At 37.4% G+C, this 16,093-nt stretch overlaps 1 protein-coding gene across 2 annotated transcripts in view; it reads right to left on the reverse strand.

Moving 5' to 3' along the window:
- Positions 1–16,093, reverse strand: part of GRIA3 (glutamate ionotropic receptor AMPA type subunit 3) — a 143,522-nt gene that overhangs the window by 102,290 nt on the left and 25,139 nt on the right. For both annotated transcript variants that reach the window (XM_056491537.1, XM_056491538.1), the window contains exon 3: positions 7,159–7,398. In XM_056491537.1, coding sequence (XP_056347512.1) covers positions 7,159–7,398 — 240 coding nt within the window. The remainder of the gene's footprint in view (positions 1–7,158; positions 7,399–16,093) is intronic.

The following is a 16,093-nucleotide window of genomic DNA, read 5'->3' on the forward strand; positions in this document are numbered from 1 at the left end:
AATGTGGGTATGAGGATACCATGACACCCTTCTCTTTATGAATGGCTGACACACTTCCTTATTTTCTGAGGCTCCATGGAGCAAGACACAAATGTATTGTGCATGTGCAGTTATTCCTGTTGTTGGAAAACACTGCTGACAGTAGTGTGTGTTCCAACAGCTTCAAGGGATGCTCAGGCATTGGACCCAGGCATCTCAACACCAAACTGAGCCCACTGTGTGTACACAACTGCTGTAAAGAGGCACAAAGCTGCCATACAGAATACCCCCATGAACTCTGTGCTGTTGGTCTTAAGCTGCATCTTGCCAGCATGACACATCTCATGCTGGATGACTTTCAAAGTTGATTAATTCCTCTTGCTCATAAGCTAGAAAAATGGTTTAAGTGATTACCAGGAGTGAGCTAAACAAATAGCAGCTAATGGGAAAGACCAGGAGAAAAATGCTTAAGGATCTCAGTCCACCTAAAAACTAGCCAACATCCATTCTCCCACATGGGATCTCAATGTTTGTTTGGGCAAGGATCAGTGGAAGGATGTTCTTCTGATCTGTGTACCACAGAGACCAAGATAAAAGGACTTGGAATGAGACTTCAGAGATTTCAGAAGAAATAAATGGAAAGTGATCATCAAAAGCTAGATTTAACTGTTCAGACTCAGATTATTCCTGAACACATTCAGGCAGTAAAATCAAACAGTAAAGTAATCCTGAAATATTTCAGTTAAGGTCCTGGCTTGTTTCCTGAATAGGGCTTTGGTTCATACATTATACTGTTGAAAGCAATGAAACAATATGCCTTAAATATAGGTATGTCAAGGTTTACCTCCTTGTGAGGTTAAATTACTTTTATTTCATACAAGCATCTCTAAGAAGTATCTATGACTTTCAATTCTATATAAATATAAATTCTAGGTATTATAACATAGTAAAACCACTCATGCCCAAAAGGGTGATAGTGAAAGAAACAGATCATTTTCCTATTGCATGTAAGTACATGAAGTATTGTGTGTAAGTACATGAAGACTGTTCTTTAAATCTAAATAATGAATATTCTATCAGAAGGATCTTTACACTGTGTGTTCTCTGTGGTAGCAGAACATGAAAACCTGAAACTACACCACATTCTTTCAAGCAAAGCCATGCAAAAGATGCCACATTTTGTGGCCATGCTGCAAGGTGGTTTTGATCTAGAAGGAAATTTCTGCATGGCAGCTACTGGGGCACATAAGTCCTAAAATGTAGAGACCTGTGACACCTGGTCCTGTGACACAGGAGGTCTTGTCAGGATTTGACTCCCTACTGTACATTTCCCACTGTATAAAGTGGGAAATGAAAATGAGACATTTTATCTACATAGATAACCCTCCCTTTTTTGGTCACTTTTGGTATTTTATAAAGTCCCAAACAAGCTTTGTATGATTCTTTATTCTTCACCACAGACAGACAAATTGACACTTACAGAAGAAAATGTCAAAATTTTAAAACTCTTCATACTTTTGAAAGAATAAGCAAAACTCAATACATTAACCTCACAAGTGCAACTGAGAAGAATTACACAGGTATAAACATTTTAGCAAACTAGAATTACAATTTTAAAATGGAGCAAGCCCATGTTCTGAGAAAACTGTAAGCTGGCATTAATTCCTTTTTTCTTTATGTAAGGGATTCAGAGTAGTTTTTCAGCTAGTGGGATAACTTCCCTGCTCTGAAAAATAAACATATTAATGAACAGCACAGCTATCAATTCTTTTGACATTTGACTGAACAGTAGGTGCTGAATTCAAGGTTTACTAATGCTGGTGTAGCTACTACCACTATTTTTATTTTCACCTTCATTGAAGAATGATGTTTATAACAAAATAAAACTTCCTGATATGCAGAAAGACAGCACAGAGTCTAAGAAACGAGCTATGTGAAAGGATGATTTTCTTTTGCACCTCTCTGCTGATGGAAGATGCTTATAAACAAGAGTCAGTCACTCTCTGAGTTTACACTTTTCATTGCTGTTTTCAGGAGAGAATCAGTCCACCAGAATCCAGCATTCTAAAATCCCTAGGAATTCACCAAGTATTAGGCACAGTCCTTTGAGATTACAAAAATAAATCCTACCCCATGTTTCACAAAACAACAACAACAACAAAAAAATTATATTTTACATATGAGTAACTTTCAGTGCAACTCTTACTTAATTAAAAAATAAAAATCCATCAATTTAATTTTGTGGAAGCTATAATGAGGCTGGTTCTACATACCACTTCTTTTATCAGCTCCAATCTCTCATTCTCCAGGGAAAGCAGTACAGAAGTGTCTTGTCCTTTGATAGCAATAGATAACTAACCTCATTTTGTAAAAGCAGAACTCAACAGAGTTGTTCTCTGTCTTCAGCAGAAGCAGAGAATCAGACCTCATTGCTTTGTACTGAGCCCATTTTAAGGCAATTTGATGCCTTACACATGATCATTGAAAAGCTTCCAGTCATAACTTCTTTTTCCTCCCCATTCCTTTCACCTGGCATTACTTTATGCAATGAAGTACCAGGAGGTTTTATATTTAGAAGAAATAGGACTGGTCATATTTTCTGAAATTGTATTTTGAGGCCTTCTGCATGCTTACCTATCCATTACATTCAGGTCAAATGTTTGTCTTTTGGTAGCAGGAGGATTAAAGATATAATTGCTTTTAAAGCAGATATTTTCAACTCTCCTTAGCCAAATAACCTGGAGCATTAGATTAACACCTCTCTGCCTCAGCCTTCATCTAGCCACTGCTAGCCAATGAAAAAAAACCAAAAAAATAAACAATACCATATTTATTAAGACTTCTTTTTCCTTGACTTTAGGTCTTGCTAGATATCTACTGATAGACTAAATCAAAACCAAATTACTTCAGATTTAGTGAGGGGTTTGGTCACAAAACTGCAAAAACCAGATGTCTCTATAGCTCTGTCCAGACTGAGCTGCCACTGAGTAGGAAGGCATTACACAAACACAGCTGGCTTTCCTGTCTTGTGATGACTCCTATCACCTGAAGAAGATGAAGACTTGACACAAATCACAGAAATCACTTGGTGTGGTTTTGTTTAAATGATCTGCCTGGTAGAAATCAGTCTTTGTGCACAGTAGGTATGACAAATCAAAATAACCTCATAAAAAATGTCCTTGTTGGATGGAAAGGAAACAATCTGCACAAAACTGTGTTTCTCTGGCAAAAATAAACCAAAATGTTACTTAACATAATGTAAATTTAAATAAACAAAAGCTTCAGTGTTATAGTTCACCATACCAGTTTTATAATTAAGAAGTATTTCATACTTTCAAGTAACAATAAGATGATTGTGAAACCCTACACCCATTCACACCTGTTACTTCAGTTCTCTGAATTCAGTGGAACTACATCTGATTTAAAGTAAAGCAAGAGAAGAAACAGAGCTGAAGACTCAAAGTAAACCTGAGGGTTTTGAAGAAACATAAGCCTCAGCATGAGATACAAAAGGTGACTTTCCTGACAAGTGCTACCCAAATTCTTAATAGCTTCCTGTACATAACCTCACCTCATTTCATCTCATCCTGACATAATCTTTAATTAGTCTTAGTCCTACTGCAGAGAAGCCTACTGAGGCAGTTAGCACCATACAATTAATCTGATATTTTGCACACCTCACAGCAACCAACAGTGTCAACTTACTGATGTGAGTTAGTACAAATAGAAATCAGCCCTGCCTTTCCCTTTCACTTGAATGAAAAGCATGTGGCATGGAGTGAACATATGATTATTTCTTGTACACACCATTTAATGTCCTTTCTTCCCTTGGCAGCCATTTCATAAGGCATCACTGCTCTCTGCAAAGCATGGTTTGGGTTTTTACCTGCTGGTACTAGAAGAGAATTTCTCTTAAATTTCTGTTTCTTCATAGAAGAATAAGTTTATCAACTGAAATTAACAATGACAAGACATAATTCTTGCTGGTGAAATTAGTGAATCTCACCTTTCTTTTTCCTGTGTGCTTTAGCAGTTTTTAAGAAACTGAATTTTACACCTTCACATAAATATACATTTGAGAGCACAATCTACAGCAGTCATCCCATAGCAACAGAAAATATTATTTTATACTTAAGAATGTAATTATATACAATGTACACACTAACTCAACTGATTAAAAGCTTCACCACCTATCTATCTAATGATACATCCTAATTTTATACTATTGTCTGAGATTTATCTTTTGTCTTCATTGCAAGAGCCAAACATCATATTGTTTACATAATATCACTGAGGAGGAAATCATACAATTACATGATTTGATGGCAAGGAACAAAAAGAAAACAATTTTACAAAGCTGCATTTTCCTAAGCTTAAACCAAAAGAGTTCAATAAAACCACAAGAAGGTTTACTCAGTTTTATATGGCATATGTAATATGTTGTGGTTTATTAGTATATGCAATGTTTAATACAAGGTGGTGTTTCACTTCAGCAGAATATGGTAAAGCTACTTGAAACATCAATTCAGTCCATAAATAATACTAAACATAAGAAAGTATAATATAATATTTAGTGATTTCTCAGGTCCTCAGGGAGATTATAATATTCCTAGAACAGCACTATTTAAATGGTAGTTTATCTCAGGAACTGACAATTAACTGCTCAACACATTCCCTCTACAGTGTTTGTGCCCCAAAGCAGTTAAATATCTAAGCCTGGAATTATTAAAGACTGGGACAGCTCTAGTGATTGCATTTCTTAGCAAAAGAACATGTACAGTCTATTCACTACCTGACACAAGCAGTTGCTCCCCATTATTACTGTCCAAGCTTTTGGGGAGTTTTTTGGTATTTGAAGGCCTATCAAAAGAAATTGGTGAGCTTACTGGAATTGCCAAATGTTTCAGGTGCTGTCATACCACTCCTCAAACAAAGGAATCCAGCCTCCATTTCTCAGTTCCTAATTGCCCTGCATCTCTCCTATAGTAAATTTCTTAATTTATTATAATACTGGGAGAATTAAAACTCTTGATAGGATGGCTACCAAGTTTCTATTAAGCAAACTGAAATAGCAATAAGTGAGGCTGACAAACTGTTCATTTTTTTCCATTTTAGCAAATAGTAGATATGTTACCAAACAGGTAAGAAGATAAGGTGGTGTAAGTTTATCCCAAATAATTTAAAGCCCATCATCAAGCTACCTGTATATACTGATGTTTCTTCCATCTAAAGACACAGTTGTCCTTTATCTTCTTGCCCTGTGCTACATTTTATAATCCTACAGTGACCTTCACTGTTGGCTCATTCAGATTTGTCATCTGACAGCCAGAAAGGCTGACACAACACAGGGCCAGTGTAACACCACTGTGAATGCTGAAGGTTCACAACAGGATTTTGGTTAGTCATTGTAAGATTATAAGTGAAGTGTTCCAAAGGGATTAGCCATCATAATAAGCTCAGACTGTGTCTACCTAAAGACTGTACACACATTGAGAACTGCAAATAAACACAGGTTTGAGGCTGAAAGTCTCCCCTCCTCCTGACTCCCATTATTATCTCACTTAGTCTGACAGTCATGTCATCTAGACAAGTTCCAGTGAAACTCCTATTGTTTTGGATAAATTTTCCAGCCTAAAGTGCCAAATTTCTTGAATGACTAGTGAAACTCTTTCCAAAGCAAACTTTATTAGTCCTAATCATGATAAGTTTAATCAGTCTTGGAACTAATGGCATTTTACTTCATCACATACTATAAGTTCACTGTATTTGACCACATCAAATAAGCCTTTCTTACTCAGACAAACCACTTACTCACAGGAGCTTCCATTTAAAAATGGACTAAGCCAGAAAAACAGATGTATGGGTAGTGATTTTACAAGACTTAAGAAGTAATGGCATTCTTCTCCATATTTTCCTACTTAATCTCACAGCTAGTGCTTTTCAGTGCTGGAAATATTTAACATCTCCAAATCACTCAGAAAATTTGAAACTCCTGGCATTCACCTAAATCAGACTGAAAATTACTTTTCTTCAATATATGTTTTTTTAGGTTTTAGTTGTGCTCTTATTTGCTTGATGCTTCTATTCTTCAGTATGAAAAGCACACCCACTGAAGACTTGATCCTTAACAATATGCAGTAGCCTAAGGAAATTTTGTCATGGGAGCCAGTAACAGAATCTAAGCTTCTTTGTCTCTATTGAGATCCCTTTGATCTGAAAATCTTCTTGAAGTTAAAAATCATAAAGCTGGTAAGAAGGGCAGTGGCACATCTATCTGATATAAAAAATGCTACCCAGGTGAAATCTGTAACAGAGCAAATTCAGCAAATGCAGCAAATTCAATACACTCAGAGCAGGTGGAAGCTGAAAGATCCTCACACAAAATGGTTTCTGATGTCTAGATATCTTTTTGACAGTATTTGCTACATTTTCTGCTTATTAATAGTTACCAATTGGCTTAAGTGTGAAAATACTGGTTTTAATGTGTTTCCACTTATTTAACTATAACTCTGGCATTCTTGGCATGTATGTCAATTTGTCTCAGGCATGTGAGCTATCTAGAGCACCTTTTCTCCAGATGAGCACAGCTGAGATACCTTGTTACTGATGATAGATTGGTTTTGGCTTCCTTAGGCAAGAAGCTTCTTTTCTTTCTTTCCCCACCTTTTTCTCTGGACTCCAGCAGAGATCTTACACAATATATGCTTAGATCATTATTAATGCTTAGACATCTCCAGAGCACATCTTAACATGGATTGTCTTTGTCCAGTGACAGGAGAAATGTGCATTTATGTAAAGTAGTGTGAGATTTGCAATGTTATGCACAGTAGAAGGTCCTGCTTATCACCCTATTTCATAGTGTTGACCTAATTTATTTTGCAAGGACTCAAACACCCTGGCAAATGTGGAGTCTGCAGTTCTGTGGAAACCAGGCATAACAAACTGAATACTTACACTGCTAACAATATTCTCAGGCAATCTCTTTAAAAATTATCAATAACATGAAGATGCCTCCCTGTTATTTATCCATTATTTTACTTTATTCAGAACAAATTTTTTTTCCAGGACCATCAGAATGTTCTGCCTAAATGCAGAAGAAAACTGGGCTGCACGTACCAACACTGGTAGCACTCAGAGCAAGCTGTGAAACAGAAAATCAGTTAAAATGATAGTGCTTACCTCGTTCTGTGTCATAGAGGTACACAAACTTTTCCCACTTATAGTAAGTCAAGAGACTCAGGATGGCTCCTTTTAATGCTGGCCTCATCTGGATGACAAACTGCACATCTGCATCGGTGGGGAAGCTCGGCGTGATGAAGGACGTGTGAAGGGCCCCGCAGAACGACGTCAGGGTGTTCATTGACATCTGGTCATAGAATCCAAAGATGGCATAAACTCCTCTGGAAAACTGTGAACAGACTAAGACAGACAGACAAGGGTGTTAAAATCTGAAATGTAATTAATACAATCAAACTTTCAAACTATATTTGAGGTACGCCCTCTAACCATTCCTGACATTATTCTGCATCATGCAGCAGATAGAGTGAAATAATGAGATAATACATACTAATTTCAGTGTAGTAATAAATAGTACCAACTTTGTAGCACTTAAACTGGCTTGAAACATTTATTTTTGGTTGTGTTTTGTCCTGTGTTGCTACAATCCACTGATCACTCTTTATTCTTTAAAAATTAACATGGGATTACATTACCTGTCTGCAAAACACCTTTCCTTCCTTGAGTAGCACCTTGAGAGCTCTGTGAGGAGCTACATGACAAATGTTAGGCCTGCCTAAAAGTCAGAATGTTAAGGTGTATTTTTTCCTGGTATCCAAACTCGATTCAGAGTTGATTCAATGAAATCTAGATGTTTTATTCCTTTATAGTCCACAACTCTGAAATCTTTGTATGGTCTTTTTCAGTAAGAAATTATGGTGGCTTCTTAACAGAGTGTTAAAATCTTTCAGAAGCAACAAAGTCTGTGACTTATAATATGACAACACAAATGAGGAGCACATATTATTGCTTCATGGGACTACAGCTGATATCCCTTAAGCTGAAGGCTCTCAGCCATTAACCATTCTGCTGTCCTGAGGAACTCATCTTGTACCAGAAAGAAAATAAAAATGCAGACAAAGATGATTTTTTTTCACATGTACTTATTTGGGAAAACACATCATTATTTCCCATCCTTTATAGAGAATGAATAATGACCATTTTGGACAAAAATGAAAATATTTCAATTTGTAAACATGGTCATTCATGGGCATTGCAGGAAAAATAATTTCTTTGTTGTTCTGCTCTGTAGGAAAAGCACAAAATTCTTGTGACCCTGGGTTCTTTCCATGGAAGGAGCCTGCATCACAGAGTGAAGGAGCCTGATCTGTGAGGTGCTGGGGCTCTGGATCATAAAAAGACTGTAAACTGCAATACAATACAGCACAGCAGCACTTCTAATCATACCACTGCTGAACAGGGATGAGCAAGGCCCATTTGTATTAAAAAAAGGTTTCCCAGAAAAATGTTAATTCATTAACAATGGACATCAATAATTTCACTTCTCAAAAACTGGATTTAACAACAATTTACAACCAGCCCCATTGTCTTGGGGTGATTTTATGGTGACCTCTATTCCTTAATCATCTGCTTTATGCCCAGAAATGGCTGCTGTAGATTTACTATGAGCCAGGGGCAGGGCTGGAGCCAGGGAACCCCAGTGGGGAATCCAGAGGGTTCAAACACTGGGGTGTGCTTGGGACACCATGGACCAGGATGTGACATTGCTCCTGTTGTTGGATTAGTTGTGGCTTGCTTGGACAAGAAGTTTCTTTTTTTCATTCCCCACCCTTTTCTCTGGACTCCAGCAGAGATCCTTCAGTTCTTTGGTGGTTGATTTCTTTTTTTGGTTTGGTTTGGTTTTTTCTTTGGGGGAGGGAGGGTGTGTGTGGGTTTTTTTTGGTTGTTGTCGTGGTGGTGGTTTGGGGGTTTTTTGGGTTTGGTTTTGAGGGTTTTTTGAGGTTTTTTTCCCCCTTGAACTGTTTCAGCTTGTGGGTTTTTTCCCATCTGCTCTAGGAAGCCTGTGGGGGCTGTGCCAGGCAGTCCTGGCCCCAGGACATATCAAGGCAGCCAAGGAAAGGACACCAGAACCCACCAGGCTTGCCTGCTGTGAGGAGACCAGGGGCAGAATGTTCCCATCTGCTCTGCACGAGCTCCTGTGCCCTTCCCCAGACCAGGGGCAGCCACCACCTCTGCCCTGCCACCATGGTGGGTGTGGGTCAAGCTTTGAAATGTCAATATCCAGCATTTATTCCATCCTCTTCTGTGCCTTGCATCCACCCTTTCTTTGGGTAATAAACATTTTGGGGTTTTTTTCACTTTCACCCACTGGTATTCATTTCTCTCATTGATAAACTCCCCTCTATCTAGAGGAAGCACTAATTCCAGGGCATTTTCTCCTAAAATTTGTCTCTAAACCAAGACATCCATTAAACACTTCTGAAAAAATGCTGCATATTTAACTTTGCAAAAAGCAAAGTGATTACCAGTAAGACATGGCTTCTACACTGAAATGTACAGCATTGCCACTTCTGAAATACCATCCCATTTTCCACCATAAATGCTACCATTCAGAATCACTAAAAATTGTTAAAGCAATTTCAAAAAGGATTCTCCACAATATCAGCTCATTGACACAGCATCACAGAGAACATCTAAAATCAGCAGTCAGGTGTGAAATTTTGATTTTCTTCCTGGAGCTCTAGATGTAAAAACTAGAAATGATGTTAAGGAATTTCTTTAGTATTTAAGTCACTGTAACAGGACATGACCAGCTGTGGATACCAGCAGCAAATAAGAGCTGGTGAGACTCAGAAAGGAAATAAGAGGTAATTTCTGAAAGGAAAGTTTGCAGAGGTTCTCAACCACAGAAAAGAAAAGAAAAGATACAAAAGAAATTATAATACAGTAAGAATTTATTCCCAGAGGCATGACTGAGGAAATAAATATGCTGTTATAAAAGGCATTTTGTTAAACTATATAACAGCAGGATACAAAGCAGAAAAGCTACCATAAAAAATTACCTGCTGAAGTAACAAATAAAAAGCATTAACTTACAGGTGGAAAAAAAGGGAAAAATAAAAATTATGTTAGAAAGTCTGGCAACTTCCTAATAATTTAAATGGTCTGTAAACCCTCTAATTCCATGCGAATAATCAATGAAGTGGGATTAATGAGCTGAGTGCCCTCACATACACTGAGCGTATAGCTCACAGATCATGTTTCTTTTACAGACATATTAATGGCATAGTTTTTATGTAGATTCTGTACTGCAGAGAAAAGCAAGTATTCCAGGAATCATCCCTTCTTGCAAAGAAGCAAACACATTCTCAAAGATCACCTGATCTTAAAAACTGAGAATATTCCAAACAGTTCTGGATTCACCCATTATTTATTATCAGGTCTAAGACTCAGGAATACTTCTGAACTGTGACTCACCTGAATGAAAGTATATTTTCATAGCAGAGTGTGCTCATTTATGCAAGGAGCCCATCCCCAATTGGTGAGTAATCAGAGAATAAAAAACAGTCTGTGAACAATCTGACTAAGCAGGACCTTCTCCAACCTTCTCTTAGAGCCAACATGGAGCTGCTGCTGGCTGCAGGTGACAGCTCTGATTTGGTCCTCCCAGTATTTGCAAAATTTTCCTACTGGAGGACCACCAAGAATATCTTCTAACAAATGCAATTGCCTGCCTATTCTTATTTCTTCTATTTCAGGTTTGTATTGACAGCTTCTTATTCCTGACTATCTATTCTGCATGCACTGTTAAGATGCTAATTTAGTTTTACCAGCCTATTTAAAGGCAAATAAACCTTTGTTTTTATAAGGAAAAGCTAAAAGGTGAATTATTTTGGTCCTCAGTGTTCATTTGCATTTTTGAACTAACAGTTTTGTTAAAATTTTATAGCATTAGGTCTTCCACACAGTTTGTGACCTAATCTCTGTGATCAGAAAACCCTATAGAATATCTATGAACCCACAGTCATATTGTTACTTGTTTTCCAAAAAAACAAATGTGTAATTAAATTAAGTTTAATTACACTATTATTCTAACATCACTGAGCCACAAAAAAAATTTAAAAGGCTATGCCTTAGTCTTAAGCTCTTTTTACAAACTACTTTCTACTGACAATCAGAACAATCTTCATGTTTGAGAAAGAATTTTGGTATTTTTCCCTTAATTAATCTCAGTTGATTTACAGGGTTTTTTTCCTATTTGAAAAAAACACATGATCAAACACATACTTTGGCTGTTAAAGAGATTATTTTGACTACTGCTAGTTCAACCTCATTCCTCAAAAAAAAAAAAAAAGCAATTTTTTTTTGCTAAGCTATAAAACTGCTCTTGATGTGGATGCACATGTTTCCAAGGACAGCACAAAACCAAGTTGCTTTATAACCTGATGTGAAAAAATTGGAATGTCCACAAATGAGGGAGAAAGGTCCTGAGCAGTAGTTAACGAATGGAAAATCATGATAAGCCATTATTTTGGCATTAGGTGCAAGGTGAATATTTATTATTGGAGATTTAACACTGCACTTGTTCTCAGAGTGAGCTGCCACATGCCATCGTGTCCAGGAGAGGAAGTGATGGTATGACAGAAGTCTGTGAATTCTCAAGCATGTCAAGAGAAGATATGAAACTTTAGGTCATGACAGACTGGTGTTTCCTGCCAAGGAAGGAAAATGCTCAGAGGCAGAGTGGTAACAGAGGTAAGCAGAATTTACTTAAAAAAAAAGAAAAAACAAAAACCAATCCCCCCCACTAAACCAATAAACCCAAAAACTAAAACAACCAACAACAAAAAGAAACAAAAACAAACAACCCACCAAAACCAAAAACAAACTCTAAAAAAACCTAAACCCCAAAACAAACCAAACAAAATGCAGCTACTGAAGCCAAATAAATAGAAATCTTACTTTCCATACTAAATAGCAGCTGAGCCATCCTAAGAATCAGTATAATCCAATGAACCCAGACATCTGTTTTACTTGCATTTCCATCCTCCCTCCAGTCAAATCAGGCCCACCACTGAAACTTGCTAACCAGATAGGTCTTTTTTTGCACTCAGATCCCAGGAAGGCTGCAGGCCAGAATCTCAAAAGATGCCCCACTTCTCACAAGTTAATAGATGTTTTATGTCTTTTTAAAATTTATTTTTGCTTTCTAATGGTATTTAGTTTGTCTGTGTTTAAGTGACTGTGAGTATTCCTGACACAACAAGGTTGTATAAGACCTGACATTTCTACTGTCTATTGCCTAGAAGCTAAAGTCAAAACTTCTCTGACACCTTTTTTTTTTTTTTTTTTACTTCCAGTTCTTACTATAAACAACTGAAGTGTTACTAGGAACATTTACAAGTAGGTTTGGATTTTGTTTGTTTAAAGAAAAGATGTATGAAGCTAACAACAGAGATATGTTAATGGTGGACTGTCATGCATGCTTTTCCACTGGATGGTATCATTAATGAGTGAATTGTAAAGCAGGATGCTCCCAGGTGTGCCATCCAGTGCATTTCTACCCTGGACACAACAGCCTGGTAGTTTTGGAGTCAGGGGTTGGAGGTTACAATACCTCAGACACTATTCCTCCTTCATTAGTCTTTTCATGAGCAAGTAATTTCCCCTTGGTCCATATCAATTTCCTATAAAGTAGGTCTGTCAAAATCCCCCTGTGCCACAGGCAGTGTCAGCCTGTTTCAGCAGCTCTTTGGGAGGGGAGGTGCCCAGGAGCTCCATCTCAGCAGCATTATTGCATGTTGCTCACACCAGTTCCTCAATTTTGTGTTCTGGGTATTCCTCAGCTGTGAAATTATTTTATTTCCTCCACTTTCTTCTGCCAATTGTCTTGGATTCCAGACAACTCTCACTGCCAGCTCCAGCCAACAGACTAATAGGACTACTTCATAATGGAATAATATGCAGCCTGTCTCAGAGCAGTTGCCATTTTCCAGGGCTCCATCCTGACCTCCTTGTTGTAATAAAGCAAGGGTTACCATTAACATTACCTCTTACAGTAAGAATACAGGCTTACTCTTAGAGACAGACAATGCCTCTACTGCTTTCTTTTGCTTTCATTTTCATACACAGAATGAAAAGCAACAATTCTCTCTACCTTGAGCCCTGAGGAGATCAGCACAGCAGTGCCCCTGAATGCAGAATGAGGGAGCTCCAGGCAATCAGACTGGAGAGCTTCCTTTACAGACAAGCCCATCATATTAAAATATTTAAACTGAAGTGAACTGCATTTACCTGCAGCCAATAAAACCATCTTTTACATTTTAATTAAGACACTGAATTCTGTCATGAAGAAAATATTGTTTAAAATTCAGGTGAGAAAAGATGCATTTCTGAAAGTAGCTATTTCTAGAATGGTTAACAGTGAAAATTCCTGAGGGTAGGAGGAAACCAAGGAAGCTACCACTTGAAATTGGATCCAAATCTTCCTGAGATATTTGCTATAACATGACTTCTCATCCTACCTAGAAAAAGATATGCTCTCACAAACAAACAAAAAAAAATACCCTGAAAACAAAAAATCCCAACCTAAAACCTCACAGAAGAGCACAAAATAAAACTGTAATTTACTCTTGCTACTTCACTTATGGCATCAGTTTTCTCAATGATGAAATTCCAATGTTTTATCTGGTTCTTTTTATAAAGAACTACTTAGCTTGCTTTGTTCTATCTAATGTCTTCTTCAAATATACACACTTACTTCAGTTTGCATTTCTTTTTAGGAGAGCAAATAAAATAAAACAGCATGTTCAGGCAGCAGGAGGGGGGATATTATTAAATTGCAAATGAAAGGCATAAGGATTAATCCATTCATATTTTACCAACCATTTACTGGAAAGCAATTCAAAACACATGTTCAGATCCAAGCATCCTTGAACACTCTGGTCATGATCCTGTTCAAGATTACTTTGGTCACCATTTCACAACTCCATCACAAAATGCTAAAGGGTCTTTATTTCTTATCTGCTTTTCAAGATGACTTTGGAAACCCTGATCACAATTATAGTTCCTTGGTACTGAGTGCTGTACAAACCCATCACCACAACCTTGGTATCTTCCAGTGTGCCCAATTATTATGACATACTTGACTCATTAAACTTTACACAGTTTGGTTTTTATATGCACGACTGTGGTCAAATAAAACCCTAATAATGTACATTAATTTCTTGTGTGCAGGGTCTTCTGTTCACACTGAAATGTTTGTGTGAATTTTATGGGTGTATGAAAAATGCCAGCTTGCAATGATAAAAACAAGTCACTTAGGCTGCAAGGGTGTTAAGTGGGAACACCAGCAGCACCACACCTCATGCATGCCACAATGAGGGCACTTGTCCATTAGCACAGCTTCAGTAAGATAAATGTAAACCAGAATAAAAACCTCTCTGGCCCAAACTGCCAATCTGATATATATGTGAATTAAAGCTTTGGTATTTAAAAAAATAGCTAATATGTTTAAAATGCAAATAAAAAGGTCCATCTTGAGTAGCAAAGTGTAAGACAGGCTGAACATAACCTTGATTTTACTGAGAAACCTGTGCTTAACTTTCTGAAAACTGTTCTAGTCTACCTGAGAAGGTACTGCAGGTAGCCTGAGCAGCTTGGAACAGGCAGTGCTATTTGTACTGTTATTTTCTACTCACTTTCGTTTATCTCCCAAGCTACTTCCAAACTTGAGATGGTGTAAAATCTGAACTACCTTTGTTTTCAGATTACTGGCCACAAAGCTAAAAAAACAAAAACAAATATATTTTCTTTCCTGTAAAGTCATGTTAAAACTCAAGCACAAAATGAGTCTTTTGTCCCACAAACTGACCAAATTATAATGCATGGTTTTAATTAAGAAAAAGAAAAAGAAAAAGAAAAAGAAAAAGAAAAAGAAAAAGAAAAAGAAAAAGAAAAAGAAAAAGAAAAAGAAAAAGAAAAAGAAAAAGAAAAATTTTAAAAAATCACTTGCTATTCAGAATCTCTGTAATTATGACACATTTCTGATGGTGGAAGAGACCCAGGAGTCAATCCAGCCATTTTCCAGGAAAAGTCAACATCTTCTCAGGGCCAAAATATGAAATATGAAAGGATTTTGTTTACCTGGCATCTCTGTTACATACTGATTTTTAAAAAATATACCATTGATTCTGAGTACTATTAGAACATTCCTTTTGAAAGGTTGTGAGTCAGATAATTATGACTCATTTTGAAGTATAAAGCATTGGAGTTTGAAAGAAATAAAATAGGAGTTTAAGCTTAAAATGGATTAAAGGTGAGAAAAGATATATATGTGCCATAAAAATCAACTGATTTTTTTGGGGAGATGATTTTAAAAAACATGTTAGGTACTTAAGGACTATACTTAGGTATGTGCTGATTAGAATACATTGTCCTGCTTGTGTCTTTACAAGAGGGAGTTCAAGATCTCAGACCAGGCACCACAGATACAGCCAAGCCTTCTATTCTTAAATCTGTCCTGGTAATTCACGATCTTCTCTGTTAACAGAACACTTTTCATCCTGATCCCACCATCCCCCACAAGCTGCCCACAAGAAACATTTCTTTTAAAGGAAAGACATCACATACCACGCACTTTTAAACAAAGAGGTTTTAGAAAGAAGACTTTGTAACACTCTTGTGGGAGTTAAATTTAAATGCTGTGGATTTATGTTTTTTGTGACCTCTTCAGCTTTCTGCCTGTGGCAATCTTAACAACAAAGCAGATGCTTGCAGGAGAAGCACAAGAGGCTTCTCTTGGTACACAGCTGAACTCCCTGCTGGAGAGAAATGGGAAGGTGCTGGTATCTGCCTTTCATACCCTGCTGAAGAGAAGGTTCTGCTCAGCTGCTCCAGGATAAGCAGTGCCTTGCCAACAGCAGCAGTATGTGCAATGCCAACACTCTGCTCCAGACTGCAGCTCCACCATCCTGAATGCTTAAGATTTATGGCATGGGCCTCCCTCAGGTTCAGAGAGTGTCAGAGACTTAATGAGTGGATGTACAGCAGTTCACTGAGCTCTGCCCTCCGCGAGAGCTTTCGCCAGTGCTGTACC

This window comes from Oenanthe melanoleuca, chromosome 4A (assembly GCF_029582105.1).
Source record: "Oenanthe melanoleuca isolate GR-GAL-2019-014 chromosome 4A, OMel1.0, whole genome shotgun sequence".
NCBI classification, from domain to species: Eukaryota; Metazoa; Chordata; class Aves; order Passeriformes; family Muscicapidae; genus Oenanthe; species Oenanthe melanoleuca.